The following is a 23,013-nucleotide window of genomic DNA, read 5'->3' as shown; positions in this document are numbered from 1 at the left end:
AGGAAAGCTCAAAGATTAATCAAAGATTGTACTGAAACATGTGGACCATTTCAAATCTAATGTTTGTTCCCCATTGAACCGCATTCAATGGAACTTCGCGTTTCGGACAGACAATACTGAGCTCAGTTAGTTTGCCTAATTGTTTTAGGCCTTCGCTGAGGCGTCGATTCTGCGCATTAGAACCTTGTACAAGACGCCAAAGAAGATTTTACTAATTGGCCACTCAATTGGAGGCCTCATAGGAAGATCTCTGGACTCCTATGGCTCCCTGTCGGATACTCTGGTGACAATAGCCACTCCTCATTTGTTGCCTGTGGTGTACACTGATAGCCTGATTGAGACATTTTACAGAGAAATGTTGAAAACCCCGTCTGAAAACAAGTAAAACAGTTTTCCTGATGCCATTTTTTCGATATAACCAATTGGTCAAAGTTATTTGGAGTAAACATTAATATAAATCCCTCAATCAAGGATTCAAAGAAGATTATTGAGGGAAAAAGTCAGTGGTAGCGCGTATCAGCACTTCATTTTTTGGTCTTTTTATATAGTCAGTTAGTGGAAGTGACTCAACGAGAAATATTGCCTTAGTTAAGTCAATGAGGGGCTATTTTTGATCCTTTGTAGGAGAGAACCGTGTCCGGACAAAACAGTCCCAGACAAAACAGCCCCAGACAAAACAGCCCCAGACAAAGTACTCCTAAATTGCAAAATAGTCGCAGACAAAACAGTCCCAGACAAATTAGTCCCAGACAAAACAGTCTCAAAAAGCGGACAAAACAGTCCAGACAAAATAGTCCCAAACATTTTCAGATTTTTACTCAACGCATTGATTAACGAAAGTTAATCTGACAATGAAGCTAAACCGAATCAAATAAGAACCAAAGCATATAAGAGATTGGCTCACGATGTTTGCCGTATTAATTTTGTCTCACGATGTCTTTGGGAGTGAGGATTTTATAAAGAGATTTTTCGTAGAAAAATGGTTCAGGTTTAAAATCCCCTTTTCTCGATTACTTTTCCGATTTTAATTCCGATCTTCAAAAGCCAAGCTCACATTCAGCCTTTCTGACACCATTTGCTAAGTTCTCGAAACGGCTCTGGCCGAAATGAGCCAGTTAAGCGTACATCTCTCTGAAGCACAAAACTGCAGACGAAACATCACAGATGAACAAGACTTCATTGAAGTTAGAAACAAACGCAAGCGAACTAGAAATTATCCTAAAACCAACTCTGTACCAATCAGAACAGTTACAATAACGACTAATCCAAGACCAACACAAGTCTATTTTGCCCGTTCGATGAAAAACAAATTCCCTCAACTCAAAATTCATTTCATCAGGTAACTTTCAATTAACAATGACTTCTCTATCCAAACCGAAGACCGAAATTCAAGAGAATGTCTGATTAACGCTTCAAGTTTACAATTTGTTCTTCCAAACACTTCTATTAACGCTAGAAACACTCTGCCAAAAATCGAGAATAAACCCTGTTTTGTAATTATAAATGTTCATTATAGCATACGAGAAAACGAAGTGAAATAGAAACTTCCCCGACAACAATGCAATGAATGTTATCAAGGTGCATTGGATAACAAACAAGGCCACAGGAAAACCAAAGAAACTGATTGGCGTGATAACTGATTGTTCAAAACAATTAACAGCTTCATTAAAACATGGCGTTAAAATAGACTGGGTACTTAATCGCTGCGAACCAAGTGAAGAACCACCTCTAATTAAACAGTGAATCAAATGCTAAAAGTTTAGTCATTCAGCAAGCGATTGTAAAGGCGAATTGAGATGTCTACGATGTCAGGCAAACGCACTGTAAAAGGCTGCAACGAATCAAAAAGGAACAGGTAATATGTGCAAACTGTGGTGGCTCACACGCAACTGTGTATAGAGGCCTGTCCCGCATATCAAAACGCCGGGTCCGAAGCAAATAAACAGAATCAAAAAGCGAAATACCCAGGTTCCATTTCAAAGAAAGATACTCAAAATGCTCACTCAATGATCACTGCAAAAATAATGCCCCAGTTGCTGAAGTTCTCAGTAAAGTTAGAAACAATTCAATGCAATGCCCTGTTGTGATATAATCAGCATCGTTAGCAACATTGACTCCAGAGTATTCAACGATAGAATAGATGGACAAGAGATTCACGGCATCATCAGGAAAACAAAACCAGATACAAACTGTTAACACAACAAATTTGAATGTCTAGCAGCCAACACAACCTTCAATATGGACAATCTAAAAGTTTTAAAACGGAAATGTCGTGATTTAGCAAACAAAATTTATGAACTGTCCTTGTTTCTGACGAAAGAAAACATTGCCATTGTCTGTTTTAATGAAATCAAGAAATGACAGAAAGGTTTCGTACGTGCAAAAAATTTTTTTTGCAAAGAAAGGCAAGCAGTTTTTTTGTTCTGTTATCATGGCGAAGAAGGGGATAAGGGTTAAAGTGGTCAGATCAATTATATCTAGGAAAAACAACAACGGACAAGCATTAGAGATAATCGGTGTTAACTGGGAAACACCAATCATTGGAAACTTTTGGATAATCAATGTTTACCTTTCAACCAATCAAGACCTAAATTTAAATGAAACATTTTTCAGCAACCACCAGAACCTGTTCATCTGTGTTTCTCCTCATCAAGAGCTCAACTGTACCTACAACACCGAAAACAGTGAAATACTGCTGGACATATTTGATGATGGAAGTTTTTAACTATTGAAAATCGGTTTTTAAATCTATCAATCAAATCATCTTAGGAGCCAGAGCATGCTTGATTTACATTTCTGCGGCCTTTCAGTCTTTAAATACGTTGACAATTTTCAAGTCACACAAGATTTCGGCAGTGACCATTCAGCAACATTGAGGCTGAAACTTCTAATACAGTTCGATTTGAAAGCAAAAGTCAATTTCAAGAAGTTTAAGAAGCATGCAACAGTCAATTACAAAAGTTCCTTCTTGAACCCACCAAAGTATCCAAACAAAGAGAATCTGAACGAGAATCTGAACTGAAGTTAACCTTAACCTCATTGAAATACTTCACAAATCAACCGAACAATTCTATGTAAATAAACCGACTCATCAAATTAATCCTGAGATAATCAACCTGATTAAGCAAAAGAAAAGGATAAGGAGGCAACTAAAAAATGCAAAGGTTGGCAGTCTCTGTCGTTTGAGAAGGTGAACCAACTTCCAAAAAGAAATTAGAAGCGCTTTGAAACGTTCTTATGAGAGACAAAACAGAAAGCTAATTGACGCAAGGAAACGAGCAGGCATTAAGGGGTTTGTTTCGGAGAGCAATTAAAATCTTCAGCAGCAATAAACCAACAGACAAGGGGATCGGATATACAAATAACGTTTAAAACAAAGTAGTTGTAACTGACCATGAAATTGTGAAACGTTTAAATGCCTACTTAGTGAGACTTTGAAGGAACACCAATTTGAAAATGAGGAGCTGAAGAAGTTCTTTCATGAGACAGAACAAAAAATTTAACTTCTAATAGAAGCCGATCCAAATGAAAAAACTAAGGACTGTTTTTTAAAGGTTGAAGAGTTAAGTAGAATCTTGAAGCTCACGAGTAAATCATGTCCCGGGTCAAGCAAAGTAAGCTATCAACTACTGACGGAGCTACCAAAATAAGCATTAAAGCTTTCATATGCGTAATTATATCATGCTCAATCAACAACTCTACGTTTCATGTCTTTGAATAGAATCAAAATTAACTTTGCTTCCAAAACTGCAAAACGAGATGAAGAAAGCCGAAAATACAGGCCAATTAGTCTTGCCAATTGCATTGCAAAATTATGCGAAACTCTTGTTAAAGATCTCATCCTAGGCCACTGTGAAGCAACCAAAATCTTTGGAGCACAACAAAGTGCATACAGAACCAACAGATGCACAACTGATAATCTTGTATTGACTCAGCATGTAAGTGAAGCTTACCAATGGTTAGAAATGGTGGGGATTGTTTGCCTCGATATAGAGAAAGCTTTTGATGTGGTCTGGAGAGTACGAATGATTGACAAACTTAATTAAAAATCGGAATACAGATGAGTATCATTAAATGGGAAAATTCCTTACTCTCACAAAGAAGCGTTTACAATAAAATCAAGAACACAAGAAGCAGGAAAACCTCACTAGAAGCTGGTGTCCACCAGGGTAGCGTCGTGGTGCCCATATTGTTTTCACTTTGCGTTAAGCATTCCAGATACTTCAGCTGAATTTATCAGTCTGCAGATGACTTCGTTCTATATTACAGGTCAAGGTCGAGTCAGGTATTACAGAGCAAACTCGAGACATCACCTGATAAACTCATAAATGGGTGCGATTGTCTTAAAATCATTCTAAACCCTGCCAAAACCAAGTACGTGCTGTTCAGAAACCGTTCGAAAAGACAAACAAGCCTAAACCTTTGTCAGCGGAAAACAAATTGAAGAAACCAAAACTATCAAGTACTTAGGAATGATAATGATGCTACACCTCAACTGGGATGAACATTGTCAAGTCATAATAATCATAGAAAACTAGAGAATCTTCCAGCCGTGGCGTTTAAGCAACCTGAATGTTGAACAAGAAAGTTTAAATGTGCTGTACAAGTTCCGGCCGTTATTTCTATATGCAAACGCTTGCTGGCTCAACCAATCGCATACAATCATCTCTAACACGGAAGAAACATAAACCAGAGCACTGAGAATGTTTTTAAGGACACCTCGATGGTATAACATGCAAAATACACACGAAGTATCTAACACGCCCAGCAGAAGATGTTAGTGGGTCTACGCAGATGCAACTACTGTGAAAATGGACCAGTACTGACCATCTCGAACCAGCATCTCTTACTTGCAAGCCTAGTGTGCTACTTATTTACACCAACTGGTCTTAAGCTCTCGAACTTGGGCAGCTCTTATAACCCGTTCTCATGTTCTTTCTTGTTCCTCAAGGCTTCCTTTCTCTAGCCAAGTTTACGTTGAACAAGTAGAGCTTCTTGTCAAGCTATGTCAAGCTTATCTTATGCACAATTTACATTAGGTTGTTCTCTCTCAACCTTCTAACACTCCCCCTCAAATTGCGCATCCTCTCTTTCACAGTTTCTAACTATCTTGTCTCTCATTTGCGGTTAAGCTCAGAGACTACGGTCTGGGCCCATAACCTGTTAGGGGGTCTACGCAGGTGCAACTACTGTGAAAATGGACCAGTACTGGATTCGAAACAGCATCTCTTACTTGCAAGCCTAGTGTGCTACTCATTTACACCAACTGGTCTTAAGTTCTCGAACTTGGGCATCTCTTATAACCCGTTCTCATGTTCTTTCTTTTTCCTCAAGGCTTCCTTTCTCTAGCCAAGTTTACGTTGAACAAGTAGAGCTTCTTTTCAAGCTATGTCAAGCTTATCTTATGCACAATTTAAATTGAGTTGTTCTCTCTCTCAACCTTCTAACAGAAGTTAACTTCAGGTCCGATTGGCACAAAAATACATCAAGCGAGCTCAAAAGAACAAAATTGAATCAATTTTTCATCTTCTAGAAAAGAATAGTCAATTTCCAAAGAACAATCGCAAAAGAGCCTTGGACGTTCTGGTTCAAGCTATCTATTTTTTTCTTTATACTGATTTAAGAATCAGTGACCACCAACTAGGACCCAATCCTTTTGATCAAAGTCAGGATCAAACCTAGGGTCAACTAGGACCCAATCCTTTTGATCAAAGTCAGGATCAAACCTAGGGTCAGGAAGAGTCTTCGATCTTTTCGAATCAGAGGTTGCCCGCCATTTCCTAGGCTATAAAATACGCTTCTGACGTTTCCAAGCTCTGTTAGCCTCCACCAGAGCATCCGGTATCAAACACTCATATAGAGGGAGTTTCTTGCGAACAATCGTCGGGGGATCTTCGGCTCCGTCACTGAAACTCTCGAGAAGAATCTCTGAATCATGCGTGATAAAACTTCTTTTGGGGACTCTCAGGAGTGTTGCGCACAGACATTTTATTGTCCTCAGGCGTGAAGACTCAGCACATGTATCAAATACGAAAGAAGGCGAAACTGACGATTTCTGAATCAATGATTTTAGAGTTTCTCAAGTAAGTACAAAAAATTCAATTCAAAACGTTAGACATTCATAAGCCACGAAAAATGGACAAAAACTATCGAAACAGCGTTATTCCAACCGAAACGTGTGCATATTTGCGCAGTACATCATATGATGAAATGAAAATCATAGCGAGAGGTCGATCTACCCACGCGCCCCAGTCGTCACTATCCAATAAACACCCTCCACAGTGTTCAAAATGGCTTCGTACCCCAAAAACACGGCACAGTTTAGAGCATTATTCCAACCGAAACGTCTGCATATTTGCGCAATACATCATTAAACGAAATCAAAATCATAGCGAGAGGTCGATCTACCCACGCGCCACAGTCGTCACGATCCAGTAAATACCCTCCACGGTGTTCAAAATGGCTTCGTACCCCAAAAACACGGCACAATACATTCAACGAAATGAAAATCATAGCGAGAGGTCGATCTACCCACGCGTCACAGTCGCCACGATCCAGTAAACACCCTCCACGGTGTTCAAAATGGCTTCGTACCCCAAAAACACGGCACAATACATTATTCAACGAAATGAAAATCATAGCGAGAGGTCGATCTACCTACGCGCCACAGTCGTCACGATCCAGTAAATACCCTCCACGGTGTTCAAAATGGCTTCGTACCCCAAAAACACGGCACAATACATTCAACGAAATGAAAATCATAGCGAGAGGTCGATCTACCCACGCGTCACAGTCGCCACGATCCAGTAAACACCCTCCACGGTGTTCAAAATGGCTTCTTACCCCAAAAACGGCACAGTTTAGAGCCAATGACCCAAATGCAAACTTAAACTCACAAACTCTTGAAACTGCCATTGTAATAAACTTGACTGTTAATGGTTGTACATGAGTTTCGTTTGATTAGTTGACGTCATAATTTTGACGCAAATTGTTAATATGGAATTCTTTCAGACAAAAAATCGGAATTGCTTGTTTTTGTAAGATATGGCTGTATTTGGCCCCGACAACTTACAGATGGCGCATCTTCTTGGCGCTGCTGAATTACAAATTGCAATGGATGATTCAGGCTACGCAAAGAACAAATTGAAGTTATCACAGTTCATAGCCATTTACCGGATCCAACAAATATTGAAAAGAGGAAATTCCGCTCGGCGTTGAAAGACAGAGCAGCCATGGCTGACGAGAATCCAATTTGCAATTGAACGTTGGAACTTCTGCAAGCGCATTAAGAAGGGCTATCCCAGAACAAACAACTGGAACTGTAACTTTTTGAAATTGGTTAATACAAAACATCCATCGATACCCAAACTGATTGAGAAATTCAAAGACCTACAAAAAACTTAGAATTAATAGCAGGGAATCAGACTCGTGTTATCCGGTGGAGAAACTTGTTGTCAAACTCTAACAGTTGTTGTTTTTTTATTGTGGTTCTTTGTTTTCTGTAATTCACATCATTCTTTTTCTACAAAAAATTTTTGAGTTTAAAAATAACGCTAGGAGTGATCTGATTATTGCAAAATATCGATAATGAACTAGTTTTTCACTTTCCCTTCTCTCACGACAAGCCATGGCCGGGTTCTCCGGTTATTAAGACTTCTCCCAACTTTTCCCAGTTTCCGATGTGATTTACCCTCAATTTTTGCGAAAAAATTTTCCAATCGGGCTCGAACCACCGACCTTCGAATGTGCGCCCAGAGCACTAACAACTACGGCACAATGATTTTGAGTTTCCGACTTCAAAGCTTTCTTTCAAGATCAAAGCTGCACTTTCTTTTTGATCTCTATAACGACCACTTTGACGGGGACTGTTTTTTCTGGGACTGTTTTGTTTTCTTCGGACTATTTTGTCTGTTCACCGAGAAAACAGTACAATGCATGCTTTGTTGATTTCTTGGCTGTTTCTGTGCTATTTCCGACAACTTTGCTCCTCAGTAAGACCCAAGCAAATTAATTTCGCTTTTGAGTTATAAACATAGAACCTCTAAATTATCGAATTGAATAACCTATCCGAAGTAAAGTTAATTCTTCTCAGGCAAGAAAATTGACAGTGGTCGGGTTGATTGTCAGTGAGGTAAAAAACAAAACCATCTGATGCGAGACACTTCTACTCTCTAAAGTCAGGAATTTATAGTCTATCTCTGCCTTAATAGGCTGTCCTCTAAAATTAGAAAACTATTGCTTTCTACACCAGATTTCCTGTCCTAAACTGCGCCAAACTCTTAGCCAGTCTTCACATCCGCATTTAAAACTAAGTGTGATCGTAAGCTTAAAGTGGCAATCACGTTGAAAATGGCTGGTTCTCCAGCTTAACATGACGGAACAATAAATATGTTTTGCGCATGAAGTGCTCACGGGTATAAGATTCATCTTTTTCAATTATTGGGGGTTAATCAAAGAGAGACCCTAGGGTCACGGATTTTGTCGTGTTGCAGTTGCATCTCCTCTTCCATGGCAAGCAACTGCGTGAGTTCCAAGATTATCAGGTGTTCCAATAGCACAGAGGACATCCTCTTAGCGTGATAACCACAGACGCCTAGTTTTTACTTTGTGATGACTCTGTGTCATGATGTTTATTGTATGATCTGGTTAGATGAAATTCTTATTGGCATTAGTACTCAGCTAACTGGTCGATTGTGAGCCAAGAAGTTATCCTATGCCACGAGAATAGCGAGCTGGAATCGATGTTTTTGACGCCTTGTCAAAAGGCTCTATTTTTTGTAAAAATTTACCCCAATGGAATTCTTTGGCTCCATCCGCGACTGTTAAAATGTGCCCTATTACGTTTCTGATGTTTGTGGAGCACTGAATATCTTTTAAGATATTCAGACGTTAATATGCACGTTGATCCTTTTTCGTTCATAATTTGAAGTCAAACTTTTGATATAAATAGCGACAGTTTACAATTTAAAGGTACTTGTTTACGATTTCTGTTGCACTTTAATGATCAGCAAGACAATCTTTTAAGTGGGTAATAATGACACACAGTTTCCTATTTTCCTTGTATCAAGAGTAAATTAAATTAAATGACACGCCTTATTTTCGGGGGAGGCAAAAGTTATTAATCCAGATTACACTCTCCTTGAAAAGTATTGCGTGAGACAATAGTTAGCCATGTTTGATGTGCTTAGATTTCTGGTGTCTTTCGCCGCTGGGAGAAGAGATTTCACAGTTCCAGGCCACTTGACACGGCTGCCAAACATGAACTCCACTTTCACAAGACATCACTCCTTCGAAGCAATCCCCAAGGTTAGTACAAGGAGTTTACGAAGTCAGAAAATTTTGCTGAACTGACTACATTTTGGGCAATCAGAATTGATGAAAACTGACTTCTCAAGCATGTGTGAGATAATGAGGTATGCAAAATGGACTCTTGTCGCGAGTTACTATTATATACTTGCAGGAAGTGTTTTGGGCATAGATGGAACCTGTAGAATTTGCTCTTGTGTGTATTAGGCACACCAGTCAGCTGACCACGTGGCCTCCTCCTTCTGCAACTCTGCCTCCATTGTGATATCCAGGATGATATTCGACTGGGTAGACTGGCACCGAATGCGCTTTGAGATGGAAGAGGACAAGAGAGACGCAGTCTTCAACTACCACTTCATACGCAATCCAGGTCTTCACAACCGTTATCCCATTACTATCACGCACTTTGCATCCATTTCACTCCTCGTCATTGCATGAGTAACCGACTTAATATACATTAGCTCGCAGTACCGTTTCTCGCAGTACCTATAATTGTGTTGTTCAGTTGTCTCTCTATCTCCGGTATCGTGGAATTAGATTCTTGATTAATAACAGACGCCCTTTGAATTGAAGAGCAGATAAAATAGGGTTTTTATCCTACCGCATGTTACTGAGAGAGAGAGCGAGAGCGAGAGCGAGCGAGAGAGAGAGAGCGAGAGAGAGTGAGAAAAGTAAATGAAAATATGTTTGCTTAGCGAGTAAAGTTTTTACTTAGCGTTTTCTTTGGTTATTGTTAATAGCCGCCCTCATCTTCTCAGCCGGCTATTATAGCGCTTCTATTTTTACAATTCAAAGAATTTTTACAATTCAAAGAATTTGATTTGTATTGGGGCGCTGTCTTTTTTTTAAGATCTGTTCACACATTTTCATGATTTTGTAGTCAAATTGGAGTGGTGATTTTGGTCACGCCGAAACAGGAAATGGAGCGAAAAAGCGAGTGGTTTTGCGGCGTGAATTTTTTTTGCTCTAATTTTAAAGTAGAGTGAGAAAACGGTGTTTGAATAAAAATTCGGTTTCCGGGAGTGGATTTTTGTTCACATGCGGCAATTTCACTCTGATTTTTACTGTTTTTTTTCGATTTTTTGGATTGGATTTTTTTCTAAATAGTTTTCCCAATCCATTCACAGCTCATTCTGGACCTAGTTTTTTGTTAGAATCAAAATTACATATCACTAGTAGTTTTTTTGTTTACTTAGCAGCATTTTGTCATTGATTTTCTGTTTTTTTTTTGTTTTTTTTCATCTGATTTTTTCCCCATTCACCCATTGTCAGTTCTAGGTCTAGTTGTTTGTTAAGTCAATAAAAATTCTTTGAATTGTACGTCAGGACTTGTCCTGCTATGTTTTTTTACTTCGTCGAACCAAAAAATGTTTCGCTTTACCTCATTTTGCCGCTTTTTCAACATTTTGCGTGAAATCTTTTTGACTTCTGTAGGCTAGTTTCTCTCTTCTCTCATTCTGCTAAAAGTGATTTTCAACATCAGTTGCTCAGCAAAGCAATTCAAAATGAACAAATGAACAGAGTCAGTATAAAAATTTGAAGTCAGAAATGGAAACGGGATAAACCCATAAAGCCCAATTTTAGATGCCCGCTATTTGAACGTTGTTCCTATAAGTCTTAGTTACCATCTCTTTTGCTTATTGGTATTGATAGTAGCCCCTGTAGCTTCTCTCTAAGAAACAGAAGTATGTTCAACGACGATATGCCACCTAAATAAATCGGACTTAAAAAATGTTTTTGTACAAAAATTTTTTTTCAATATCTTCTATTCTTTCAATCCCAATCATGCTTATTGGAATCAACGGCGACAATTTTCCGGCAATCTGCCGGGTATGTCTTTTATTGTTATGTCTTTTATTGTTTTATTGTTTTGACGTCATTTGAAGCCCCCTTAGTGAGGTTGGTTACCCTCCACCAACTGAAGCAGGCAATAGATTTGAGCTCACGCTACTCGTTTGAGTGAAATTCTTCAGACGTTATTGGGTTATGTGTTCTCAGAGGAATTGTTAATAAGCTACAAATTAGATTTAATAGGCCTGATTTTCATGTAATAAATATACCAATGCTGAGCTTCTTTGTATTTTTCGTCTTTAGCTCATGTTTTAGGTGTTTTCCAGTGCGCTTGGTTGTCTATTTGTGCTCGATGAACAACCGGAAACTCTCTTAAGGTTTGTTAAGAATAATTGTTGACATTTTGTAATTTTTAGAGAATGTCATAAGAAGGTTGAGATTTTTTTGATTCTTTAATTTTCATTTTGCTCAGTCTTTCTTGTTTTTCGATATTTATCGTTTGTTACGCTTTATTTTAACGATATGGAGTCTTTTATCGAACATGAACTAAACATATTAGAGTGCCTGTTATAAAAATGGTTTTGGAGTCGGAACTTAGAAAAATTTTCAAGAAAGTGATAACACTGTTGCTTTTCCCTTCAGATGTTTCCTCCGTTTGCTTTTTTTTCAAATTCATTTGTATAATGAAGTAAATACTTTCGTATGTTTAGCTAGAAGTTGGAGCTATGTAGTCGAACAAAAATTTATTTAGTTTTACCATAGTGAACAACCTGTTCGATTTGCTTGCAATTTTTTTTTAAACTTTTCTAGGCTAGTCTGGCTCTTCTTTCATTCTGATCAGACTGCAGTTGAACAGCAGATGCTCAGCAAAACAACCCAGAATCAACAGAGTCATTAGCGAAAAAGAAAATAGAAACGCAATAAACCCAGAAAGCGCAATTTTGATGCCAGCTACTTTGTTTTTTTGTCTTAGTTACCATCTCAAATTATTATACTAGCCCCTACAAAGTGTGGATACTAGTCCTCGTATCCTCTCAATATCATACAGGAGTATGTGCAACTACGAGATACACTCAGAATAGTTCGAGCTTAATTTTTTTTACAATAGTCTTTTTTATTCATTTGCGGTTTTTTCTCAATCGCGTTTATGGGAATCAATGGCGGTTATTTTCCGGTAATATGCCAGGTATTTTTTGTTTAAATAATGTTTTACAAGAGCTAGTAATCGGAGTTTGACGAAATGTTTATTGCGCGCGATTTCGTGCTCCCGTGCAAAAGCTTCAATTTTCATTGTCTCGCAACTTTTTAAAAAACGATCTTCAAAAATGATCCTCAGATCCTTCTGAATTTTAAAGTTTTTAACTGCGTTATTTTCTTTTGAATGAATTGTGATGTCTGATCTTATGCCAAGCCTAGAATTCGAAGCTCAAATTGGCGGAAGTTTAAAGGTGAAATCCAAGGCTAAATATATCGAAAGTTACAATGGAAACTTTCCAATTTAGATCGATGTCGTTATTGTTTTCTATTTCTAATGCTCGGATTTTTCGCACGTCACCGCAAAGTATAATGGTTAGAATCCCAGATGTACAATGTGACTAAGCGAGAACTTGCAGCCCACCCTTGCCATCCCCATAGCCCATATGTAAAGTGATTCGTTAAAAATGTTCTAGCTACCTCAGCTACTTCAAAAGATTTTAATTTGTCGCTTAAATTTTTTCTTAAAATTCGTGCCATTCCGCGTTTAGCTTCACTCACCGTTTGAACTCAGTTGAAACGTTTCACCGTTTGAAAATAGCTGTGGAAAATAACAGTATTTGCGATCGAGGTAAAAAGCGAAGTTAAACTAACGGGATAAATCTATGCTATTAAGTAGATTAGGTACTCAGAGTCTGTTAAGGCAAATGCTATTTGCATTAAAGAGCCACTCTCAGCTACTCAAATGGCTATCTTCAGGCGCTCGACTTTCATAGCTCGAAAAGGAGTATGGGAGGTTTTTTAATCAACAGTTTTGGAGTGAAATTGAAACAAGGAGTGAAACGCGTGAAGAAAATTTGAGTGGTTTGTCTGTTGGTCACATTTCGTGGATTTGCTGTGCGAAGAAAGAGTGATTCCATTTATACTTCTGTCTGGGAGAGCGAAAATTAATGCGCTGATTTTTTTTGAAGGAGCGAAAATTTTCTTTCGTTGATTAAAATTTTTCAATGAACTATAGATTCCAGTAAGGTTGTTCTGCCGGCGTTCCGCTGTTATTAGGTAATAATTTTTTTACTCCAATTCGGTTATTTTATCTGTTTTGCTGATTTTCAGGTGATTTGGTGATGTTGGCTTCTTTTTCATTTTCTTTCATTTTGAATTGAATTAAATCATTTTGCTCGAAGATAATTGTAGCTACCAAATACCAATTGATTTGGTTGTTGTCCGATTGGCAGTTACTTTTTGAGTCATGACAAATAAATTAGAAAAAGTTCACCTTTTCAGGTTGTCACATTTCCTATTTTCATCACCCGTGAAGAGGCTTGTGGGCTTATATCTTCTTGATATGTTTTTGGACAACTGCATATGTTGATAGATAGAAAGTAACTGCATAATTGGTCGATAGAAAGTCTTGTTTTTTTATAGCTACCTGTAGCATATGCGGAAAGTAAGTAAAATTTTCTGCTTTATCAGCTTACTTTTAGTTTTGCTTATTTCTGTATAGTTCCACGATTTAATTAAGATATATATTTTTGGGTTTTGACTGGTTATCTTAGCATATACAAGCTAGTTATTGCGAAGGGAAGTTTTTGGCGACGACGACTGTTCGAATCGCGCGTTAAATTTTTTAAACCAGCCATAGTGAATATCGACACAAAGTATTTATTATCTCTAAGGTTAAAATAACAAAAGATTGATGAACAACGAAGACCGGTGATTACCTCAGAGTGCATTAGCTAATGGGAGTTAATTAGAGCGAATGTTAATTGGTATTGGTGTTAAAACAGTCTTAAGGGTACAGTTGCATTCAGCAGTATCATCTAATCTAACCAAGATTGCACACCCCATTAGACCACTTTTGACGCTTGAAAATTAGCATGTCTGTCAATTAGAATATTTTAGTCTTCTATTTTCGATCCCAATGGACATCAATGTGGACAGTGGTGGTTTTTTTCCGGCAATGCGGCTATGTTTGGTTTTATGTTAATTTCTGTAGTTTAGATGCTAATTTTAACATAAGTATCTAATCTAACAAGTTCGGCAACAAATTAGAACGCTCGAGCACCTAGAATATTGTGAATTTTTGGTTGTAATGTACTTGTGTTGCCTGTTTCAATTGTAATGGATATCATGGGGTCAGTCGTGGTTAATCTCTGACAATCTATTAGCTATATTTTTGTGCCTCTCAATGTTCGTGTCCGATTTACCTCACTTACTGTTAAAATTTTGAGGTATTTAAACTTGTGAAACTAATTAGCTCAATCTGTAGTATAGGTGTCCAGAGCCAAAATATGTTAACCGATAAAGCTGGGCTGCTAAGAAGTTACTGTCGTATTACCTTCACTGGCGCTGGTACTAATTTTTTTAAATCAATACTGGGCTTAGTTTTGTAGCAAATGATATCAATGTGTGATGATGACAAGCTGTGATCAATAGCGGAAATTCTGGCAGTTTGACAGCTCTGTTAACTATACTTATGTGTGATCAGATCGAATGAATTAACTGTCAAAGCAATGCAATTATATGAGGTTGATATGTTTTAGGTGGAAAGAGCATCCACAGTGAAAACGTATCTAACATTCCTTGGATGGCAGACGAACATTGCGTACGGATCGGTGAACATTCTAGAGCCTTTTACTTCCTCTCAGATGCCACTGCTGATAACTTCATTTGTGGACAAAAAACAGTCGGAAACCACAATCGGATGGAACTTCTAAATCCTAATGTGTTTTCAGCTTTGCCGCCTTTTGAAAAAACGAAGAATGTCAAAGGTGTCACCGAGCGATTGGTTGCTTTAAATAGGTATGCGGAAATAGACGCGAACTGGTTGCGCAGCAAGAACTATACAAAACTCTGTCTTCCAGAAATTGAACAAATGAGCGATGAACCGTTTGAAGTGGGTTATGCATTCAATGCTGATCACAATTTGGGCGATGTGGAATTATCGGCTGCAGTTGAGAGGGTATTTGAGGTGTACCCAGATGTTCTGTTGGGATACCTAGAGGTCACTGGAGTCCAGAAGAGTTTTCACGTGTTCGAAGTGAACGTCGAAGCTGGTTGTTGGGATGCGTTCTTCATTTACAAAGGCGAGGATGGCAGTGTACCATACAAGCTAAATGAAGGTTACATCTTTGAATGTTTGGAATTGATCCCTTTTCACCGAGCTAACAAAATATTTACTATTATAAACCACCATCTTCTCACGCGGCTTTTATTGTGCGCCTGTTTTACAATCCAGTGGATTTTGGATTGTATTGGGGAGCTCTTTTTATTCGGTGACTTTTTTCACAGGATGCAAAGTCAAATGCTGTACGTAAAACAAGTGCTCAGGTCAATTTGCTCTACTAAAGTCAAAAGCAGAGAGAAATTTTAAAGTGGTTTTTGGTCATAAGAGAGAAGTAAAAAAATGTTTTGCTAAGTGCGAGGACTTTTTTTTCATCACGTGCGACATTTCCAAGCAGTTTATTCTAGTTTTAACTCCAACCTTTTTTCAATTGTTTTTTTTCCGCCAATGATACCAAATAATTTTAAGTTTTGGATCATTTTTGAGCATTTCGAGCATTTATTTATTATTTAATTTTAAGATTTTGAGCTATTTTCGTCTTTTTCTCTATTAGTTTCTGTGTTAGTTCTGAATTTGCAGCAGTCTATGGATATTTTCGCTATGACAGTTAGTCTTCCAGGTAGTTCCAACTGCCTCTTCAATTGAAGGGAATCAGTTGTGTTTTTATTGAAAAAAAATGATTAACTTAAGTCTAATTCCACACTAGTTTTTCTCCATTTTTGGTTATTTTCCCCTCTTTTGTTTCTGCTTTTTTTGTGTTTTTCGGAACATTGTCTTTTGTGAAATTGTTCATTTAGATCTGTTATAGGGGATGCGTTGCTAAAAAGAGTCTTTTGAATGTTTCATAGGCCAGTATTTAGCGAAATAAATGATAAAATTTGTGCTGTTACATTTTCGCTTTTTGACTGTGCGTTTGTTTTTTTGCTGTCCTGGAGCGCGTAAGTAGTCACTGATTGAGAACAGAAGTTTTTTGAGAGTATTTTGTGAACTGCCACATTTTAATGTTTACGACCTTGATGTCACTGTGGACAATTTCGTGAAAAGGAATGATGGGATTTCGAATTTTTACCTTTTGTCATTAGAGTCCGTTTTTCACGGTGTCTACTTTGTAGTAACTCATTAAATGAACAAATTTTGTATCATAAAGTCAATTGAAAATTATTAAACCTGTTGAGATTTATTTAAGAATTTTTGTTTTTTTTTCTCTTTTTCGAATTTAGCAATTGAACGATGATGATTAGGTGATTAAATGGGTAGTTCGTGGTTAGAGCCAGGTTTCACTTTGAGTTGGTTCCGGAGTCTCTCTTTAACATTTTCTTTTAAGATTTTAAATTCTCTTTAGATTTTAAATTTCTAATTCAGGGTAATCTATGTGTTCTGATGGTTGATTCTTGCTTTTAATCTCTTCCCTCATTATGTAGTCTATCGTTTTTCTGTTGCTCTGTTATAAAAAAAATGAAGTGAGTTTTCCTTGTGTTTTTAAAGATTATCGTCGTTTCAGGTGCCGTTTCAATGTTTTTAATGTGGAATTAGCATATTTATTAATTTTCTGTTGATAGCGTATTGTTTCACAAATTTTGTATTTTCAGAATTTTTGCCTTTATTTGTTTATCTTTTTGTTGTGTTGTTATTCAGTTGCATTAATGACAGGTCTCATTGGCTTTGTGATGAAAATATTTCACTATATTTTAGATTTTTTGATTTTATAACTCATGCGTTTTATGGATTTATCACTGTATTTTCTTGATTTTATCCGAAACATAGTTAAATTAGGTTTCTAATTATCCGTAGATTTTTTGCCTGTTGCCCGTATTATTTTTTTCGTGTCTTGTAATCTCAAATGATAACGGGTTTCATCGTCCAGCAAATGTGGCATCCATCAATCTTGTCAATGCTATTTCAGCTGGTAGCTAATGTTTTGATTGACTGATTGATGTTTTTCGAACAGTTCTAGTGAATGTTTAAAACTTGCCTTCGTTTGTTAGTTTTAGCGCTCTCGCATTATTAAAATTATTAGAAATTTATTCCTGCCTTTTCTTGTTGAATGTGATCGCATGTTTGAATTTTTAGGTACCTTTATTGAATTTGACTCTACTTGTTTTTATTAAATAATTTTGTTATTTCTGCATCCCATTGCTTCTCCGCATTGTTAGTATGTGCGTAAAATGACGTACATTTTTTAAGGATGCGTAGTTTGAACACTGTTTTTTAACGTGTTGACTTAGATCACTGATTTTGTCGCTGCTAGTTTTCCTGGAGGAAGATTTAATCTCTTTTGACAACCGAAAGCTGTTGTTAGTGCAAACATATCTGTCTGGCAGGTAATTATCTGATTATGCTTCGTAGATTTTGATTTACGACTTGTCATTGTTTGTCTTTTAATCCGTATCGCCTTATTTTACAGCTTTTAGGCTCGATCTTTCTAGGCTAGTTTATCTCTTCTCTCGGTCTGCTAAAAATGCGTTTAAACGGCAGTTACTTTGTAAAGCAATGAAACGGGATAAACCCATAAATAGAAACGGGATAAACCCATAAAGCCCAATTTTAGATGCCCGCTAATTGAACGTCGTTCCTATAAGTCTTAGTTACCATCTCTAATGCTTTTTGGTATTGATAGTAGCCCCTGTAGCCTCTCTCTAAAACAGAAGTATGTTCAACCACGAAATGCCATCAAAATAAATAGGACTTAAAAAAATGTTTTTGCACAAAAATCTTTTTTTTTTTCAATATCTTCTGTTATTTCAATCCCAATCATGCTTATTGGAGTCAACGGCGGCTATTTTCCGGTAATCTGCCGGGTATGTTTTTTAAAGGTTTTATGAAGTTTTTACCTTTGCCTTCATCTGTTGTTTTTTTTGTCCCTTTTTGAGCCAACGGAACTGCCGATGGCTTTATTTTTACTTCTAAAGTCGTAAATAAAGCTGTCCATAAGGGATTTGTTATGTATTTTTGTCCTTTTTGCTGGTACACCGCTGGATTTCAAAAACATGCTGATTTTCGCTAAGTTTCTATTTTTGCCCATTTTTGCATTGTCTATTATTGATTCCACAAGCTGGTAGTGCTGTGTACTCAATCTAGGGACGCGTAATGGCAGTCTTTATATAGTGTTGCTTTTTAAAAACTAAATTGTTTTATTCTTTTTTGTTTTTTCATACAAATCAATGTCCTGTGTTAACTGTCATACTTTGATTTTACTGGAAAATTCTTTTGCCGGTTTTTTTGACATTTTGCGTAAAATCGTCATGACTATGCCAGTTGCTCTCGCCTCTCATTCTGCTGAAAGTAGTTTTAAACAGTAGTTGCTCAGCAGAAGAATCAAAAATGAAAAAATTAAACGGGATAAACTCATGACGCCCAGGTTTAGATGCCCCGTGTTCTAATTAGTCTTTGTAATATATATATATATATATATATATATATATATATATATATATATTACAATTCAAAGAATTTGAATTGTATTGGGTCGCTGTGTTTTTTATGATGTGTTCACACATTTTTCAATGACTTTGATCTTTCAAAACGGGATAAACAGGTAAAGGTCATTTTTAGTTTTTGGGCTCAAAATGTTGCAATTTTTCATGTTTTTTGTGATTGTTTTCTATTTGTTTGATTAGTCTTAAGTTGAAGTTTTTGAAAATTGATGAAGGCCTATTGTGAGACAAAAATGACCTGTTATGACCATTTTATGTGCTAGATATTTTGGTACTACAAATACTACAAATTTTTTGAAAATTTTTGTCATTTATTAATAGCCGCCCTCATCTTCTCAGCCGGCTATTATTGCGCTCGTATTTTTTTTTTACTTCGTCAAACTTTTTTTCGCTTTACCATTTTGCCGCTTTTTCGAAATTTTGCGTGAAATCTTTTTGACTTCTCTAGGCTAGTTTCTCTCTTCTCTCATTCTGCTAAAAGTGAATTTGAACATCAGTTGCTAAGCAAAGCAATTCAAAATGAACAGAGTCGGTATAAAAAATTGAAGTCAGAAATAGAAACGGGATAAACCCATAAAGCCCAATTTTAGATGCCCGCTATTTGAACGTCGTTCCTATAAGTCTTAGTTACCACCTCTATTGCTTATTGGAGTTGATAGTAGCCCCTGTAGCCTCTCTCTAAGAAACAGAAGTATGTTCAACTACGAAATGCCATCAAAATAAATCGGACTTAAAAAATATTTTTGTACAAAAATCTTTTTTTTTTCAATATATTCTATTCGTTCAATCCCAATCATGCTTATTGGAATCAACGGCGGCTATTTTCCGGCAATCTGCCGAGTATGTTTGAGTTTTTCGAGCTTCAGCGGCCAGGAAACGTCCTTTGTTGTTTTATAATAGAGCACTGATTGTCTTTTAGCAATAATGGATTGATTTCCAACATTTCTCGAAATTCGGCATTTTTTTAAAATAAAATCTGCAATTTTTTCAAGTTGGCCTAAAGTTTTTGTCAATTTTTGATATTTCTCCATTCTCAAGTGCCAGAAAACCTATTCCACGGTCTGATAAAAATTTACGGCATGGTTGTTAGTTTCAATGGATTTGTTTTCAACAATTTAGCCTTTAGAATATTAGAAATTTTTTGATTAAAATTGCAATTTTCAAAACATTTTACTTTTATTCAGTTTTTCTTGCCGCGGTAGCCAGCTAACCTCATCCAGGGTTTGATAGTCTGTTATTAGATAATTGCTAGTGTGCAATTGAATGGGTTTCAACATTTTAATAGAACGAATTTCTATTTTTGAAATTTAAGATTTTTTGAAAACTTTTGCCTATCGATCTTTGACCCAATGAATTTTTTAGTGCTTGGAATTTGATTAATGGATAGCCTCTAGAGACACAGAAATGATTCTGAAGATTGTAATATCCTGATTTTCAGCAAAACTTCATTACAGTTTGCTATTGATTTCTTTTAAATTTTTCGGTCATTTTTGAGTTAATCGATCTTCAAGGGACAATGATTTTGTTCAGGTCATGCAGATATAATACTGGACCAATTTCAAAAATAAAACTTGCCTTGAACATATTTTTGAAACAAGTATATTTTATGGGATGAAATTCTGCCTAAGCAGTAAAAGCTTCAAGAGTTCTAGTAATGAGTATGTTTTTCTTTAGTTTGTTCGATTGTTTTAGATTCTCAATTTTTTGAGATGAGTTTGTTTGTGTTTTGGCTGGTTTTGTTGAATTGATCTGCTGGTCAGGTAGAGTACTTTTAAGTTTTTTATTCAATTCTTTGAATTGTATTTCAGAACTTGTCCTACTATTTTTTTTACTTCGTCGAACTTTTTTTTCGCTTTCCCATTTTGCCGCTTTTTCGACATTTTGCATGGAATCGTTTTGACTTCTCTAGGCTAGTTTCACTCTTCTGTCATTCCGCTCAAAGTCCTTTTAAACAGCAGCTGCTCAGCAGAGCAATTCAAAATAAAGAGAGTCAGTATAAAAAAATCAAAGTCAGAAATAGAAACGGGATAAACCCATAAAGCCCATTTTTAGATGCCCGGTACTTGAACTTTGTTCGCATGAGTTTTAGATACTATCTATAATGCTTGTTGGTATTGATACTAGACCCTGTAGCCTCTCACTGAGAGACATGAGTATGTTCATTTACGATATGACATCAAAATAAATCGCACTTAAAAATGTTTTTATACAAAAATCAAGTTTTGTTGATATTTTCTTTTCTTTCAATCCCAATAGAGTTATGGGAATCAACGGCGGCTATTTTCCGGCCGTCTGCCGGGTATGTTTCTTGTTCTGGAACTTAACTATATCTATCGAACTAATGGGCAACTTATAGAAGGATAAAACGCCGTTTAGTTTTAAATTGATTGTTTGATACAAAGTATCCGTCTTTCATTTGTAAACCTATTTGATGTTGAGAGCATATGCTGGATTTTGGTATGAAATTATTCCAAAAAAAATTTGGTTTCGGTGGGATTGGTATTTGTTTTGCGTGGCTTAAAGTTTCAGATTCATATAAACGGCTTTCACCTAAAAGTGTGTACTGGTATAATGATTTAGGAGATAATCACCTGTTATTGGTATCATGGCTGCCCTACTCCTCCTTTACCCTCAAAACAGTGAAACCCATCGGTTGTCCAGTCAGTTTCAAGTTATCAAACTCCATCTTCGGGTGGTTCCACTACATCAGGTCCCAAGTCACGTCTCTACCCACGTACTTGCTCATCATCATCATGATACTGCTCCACTGCAACATCGCCGATCATTTCGAGGGAATACTCCCTAGCTCCTGTTTCAAACTCAATTTCTTCCTTGAGCTAATGTTCACAATAGCCGTGACGTCATCTCTATCAATAATGATGCGAGGTTTTAAAAAGGAGGAAACCGCTTTGTCATCCTTTGATTTGAAGTTTGCAGTTGATGAGGAATTGTTTCAAAATTGGACTCCGATCATCATGTTCATAACTGGATGGGTAGTCATCGCTCTATTAGTTTTAATAGTTGAATTTTTAGTGGAACTCTTGTGCTTTGTTATTCCATTTACAAAACTGATTTTAATTCTGCGGCCAATTTTCAAGTTTAATACCAGTATATTTCAAATGGTGCTATTAACATTTCTCAGCTATGTGTTTCCAAGCTTAGCGGCAGTTTTAAGTTTGGCTCTTCTATTTCTGTTAACTATTCGCTGCTCACTCTCTGAATTTCGATGCAAATCAATTAGAGAATCTTTGTGCTCGATGTTGAAAAGATCTTCAGTCGATAGTTGCCAAATTAATCAAGCTAAATGTGAAAAGCTCGTTTTAGGTGCTCATATCATCAGTGATTCCGAAGTTAGACTTCACAAATTAGGGTTCCTATTTTGCTGTATAAACTCATTGCCCAATGTTTTGTTCATGGTCGCCTTGTTGAAAGACAAACAGCCAAACTACATCTACTCTGACCCGACATTTCCAAATGCAGTCGCCTGTATATTTGTTTATTGTACCCATTTAGCTGTAAAGTTAGTGTCCCCCGATACATGCAAAGCACACCTGGCCAATTTTAGGTTTTATCACAACAGGCTGATTAGCAAAATAGTCAGTGTTATATTTTTGTGCGGTATATACTTTTCGTTTGTCTGCTATTTGTATAGGTTGCATAAATTGCTTGTTGCTAACACTGTGTTGTATCTAATGCTTATTGTTAACTATGTGGTTGTTAGTGGCGGAAAAGTCTCGGAATTGTACAAGAAGTGCAAATGAGCTAACGCTAAAAAAACAATTTACGAAATTGTCAATCATAGTAAAATGCATATATTGGGATGTAATTTTGGAGTTTTGTCATGTGGAATTGGATCCTAGGCGCCTACGACAAGTGAACAACTATATAGATTTTAAAACTGAAGGTTTTGAACTGTAGAAAGTATAAAAAACCAAAAAAAAAAACATGAACTGAAATGGAATCTTTTCAACAATCGCCTCCTCTTTACTAAAAAATTGATCCAACCCCCCCCCCCCCCCCCAAAAAATACACTCAATGCTAAATTAATTATCGTGCACCCAAGCCTTCGGTTCATATGAGTTGTGATCTATAAATTGCTCGCTTATATTCCATTCAAAAATTGCCCCTCTCCCTCTCCCTGGAACAGGGGAGGTGATTGTTAAAAAGATCCCTGATATATTAAATGGGCGTGCCAATTATCCTATTAGTGTTGTACTTTTCATC

The 23,013-nt window shown here is 36.8% G+C and overlaps 1 protein-coding gene across 2 annotated transcripts in view; it reads left to right on the top strand.

The window, feature by feature from the left end:
• LOC142344800 (uncharacterized) overlaps positions 1–22,793 on the top strand; it is a 28,357-nt gene extending 5,564 nt beyond the window's left edge. For both annotated transcript variants that reach the window (XM_075396751.1, XM_075396750.1), the window contains 5 exons: positions 149–381; positions 9,189–9,306; positions 9,514–9,676; positions 14,835–15,413; positions 21,370–22,793. In XM_075396751.1, coding sequence (XP_075252866.1) covers positions 149–381; positions 9,189–9,306; positions 9,514–9,676; positions 14,835–15,413; positions 21,370–22,550 — 2,274 coding nt within the window. In that variant the 3' untranslated portion in view covers positions 22,551–22,793. The remainder of the gene's footprint in view (positions 1–148; positions 382–9,188; positions 9,307–9,513; positions 9,677–14,834; positions 15,414–21,369) is intronic.
• Positions 22,794–23,013: the final 220 nt, after the last annotated feature.

This window comes from Convolutriloba macropyga, chromosome 8, assembly GCF_964194025.1.
Source record: "Convolutriloba macropyga chromosome 8, txConMacr16.3, whole genome shotgun sequence".
NCBI classification, from domain to species: domain Eukaryota; kingdom Metazoa; phylum Xenacoelomorpha; order Acoela; family Convolutidae; genus Convolutriloba; species Convolutriloba macropyga.
The sequence above is the reverse complement of the archived record's forward strand: the minus strand, read 5'-3'. Positions and strand labels throughout refer to the sequence as shown.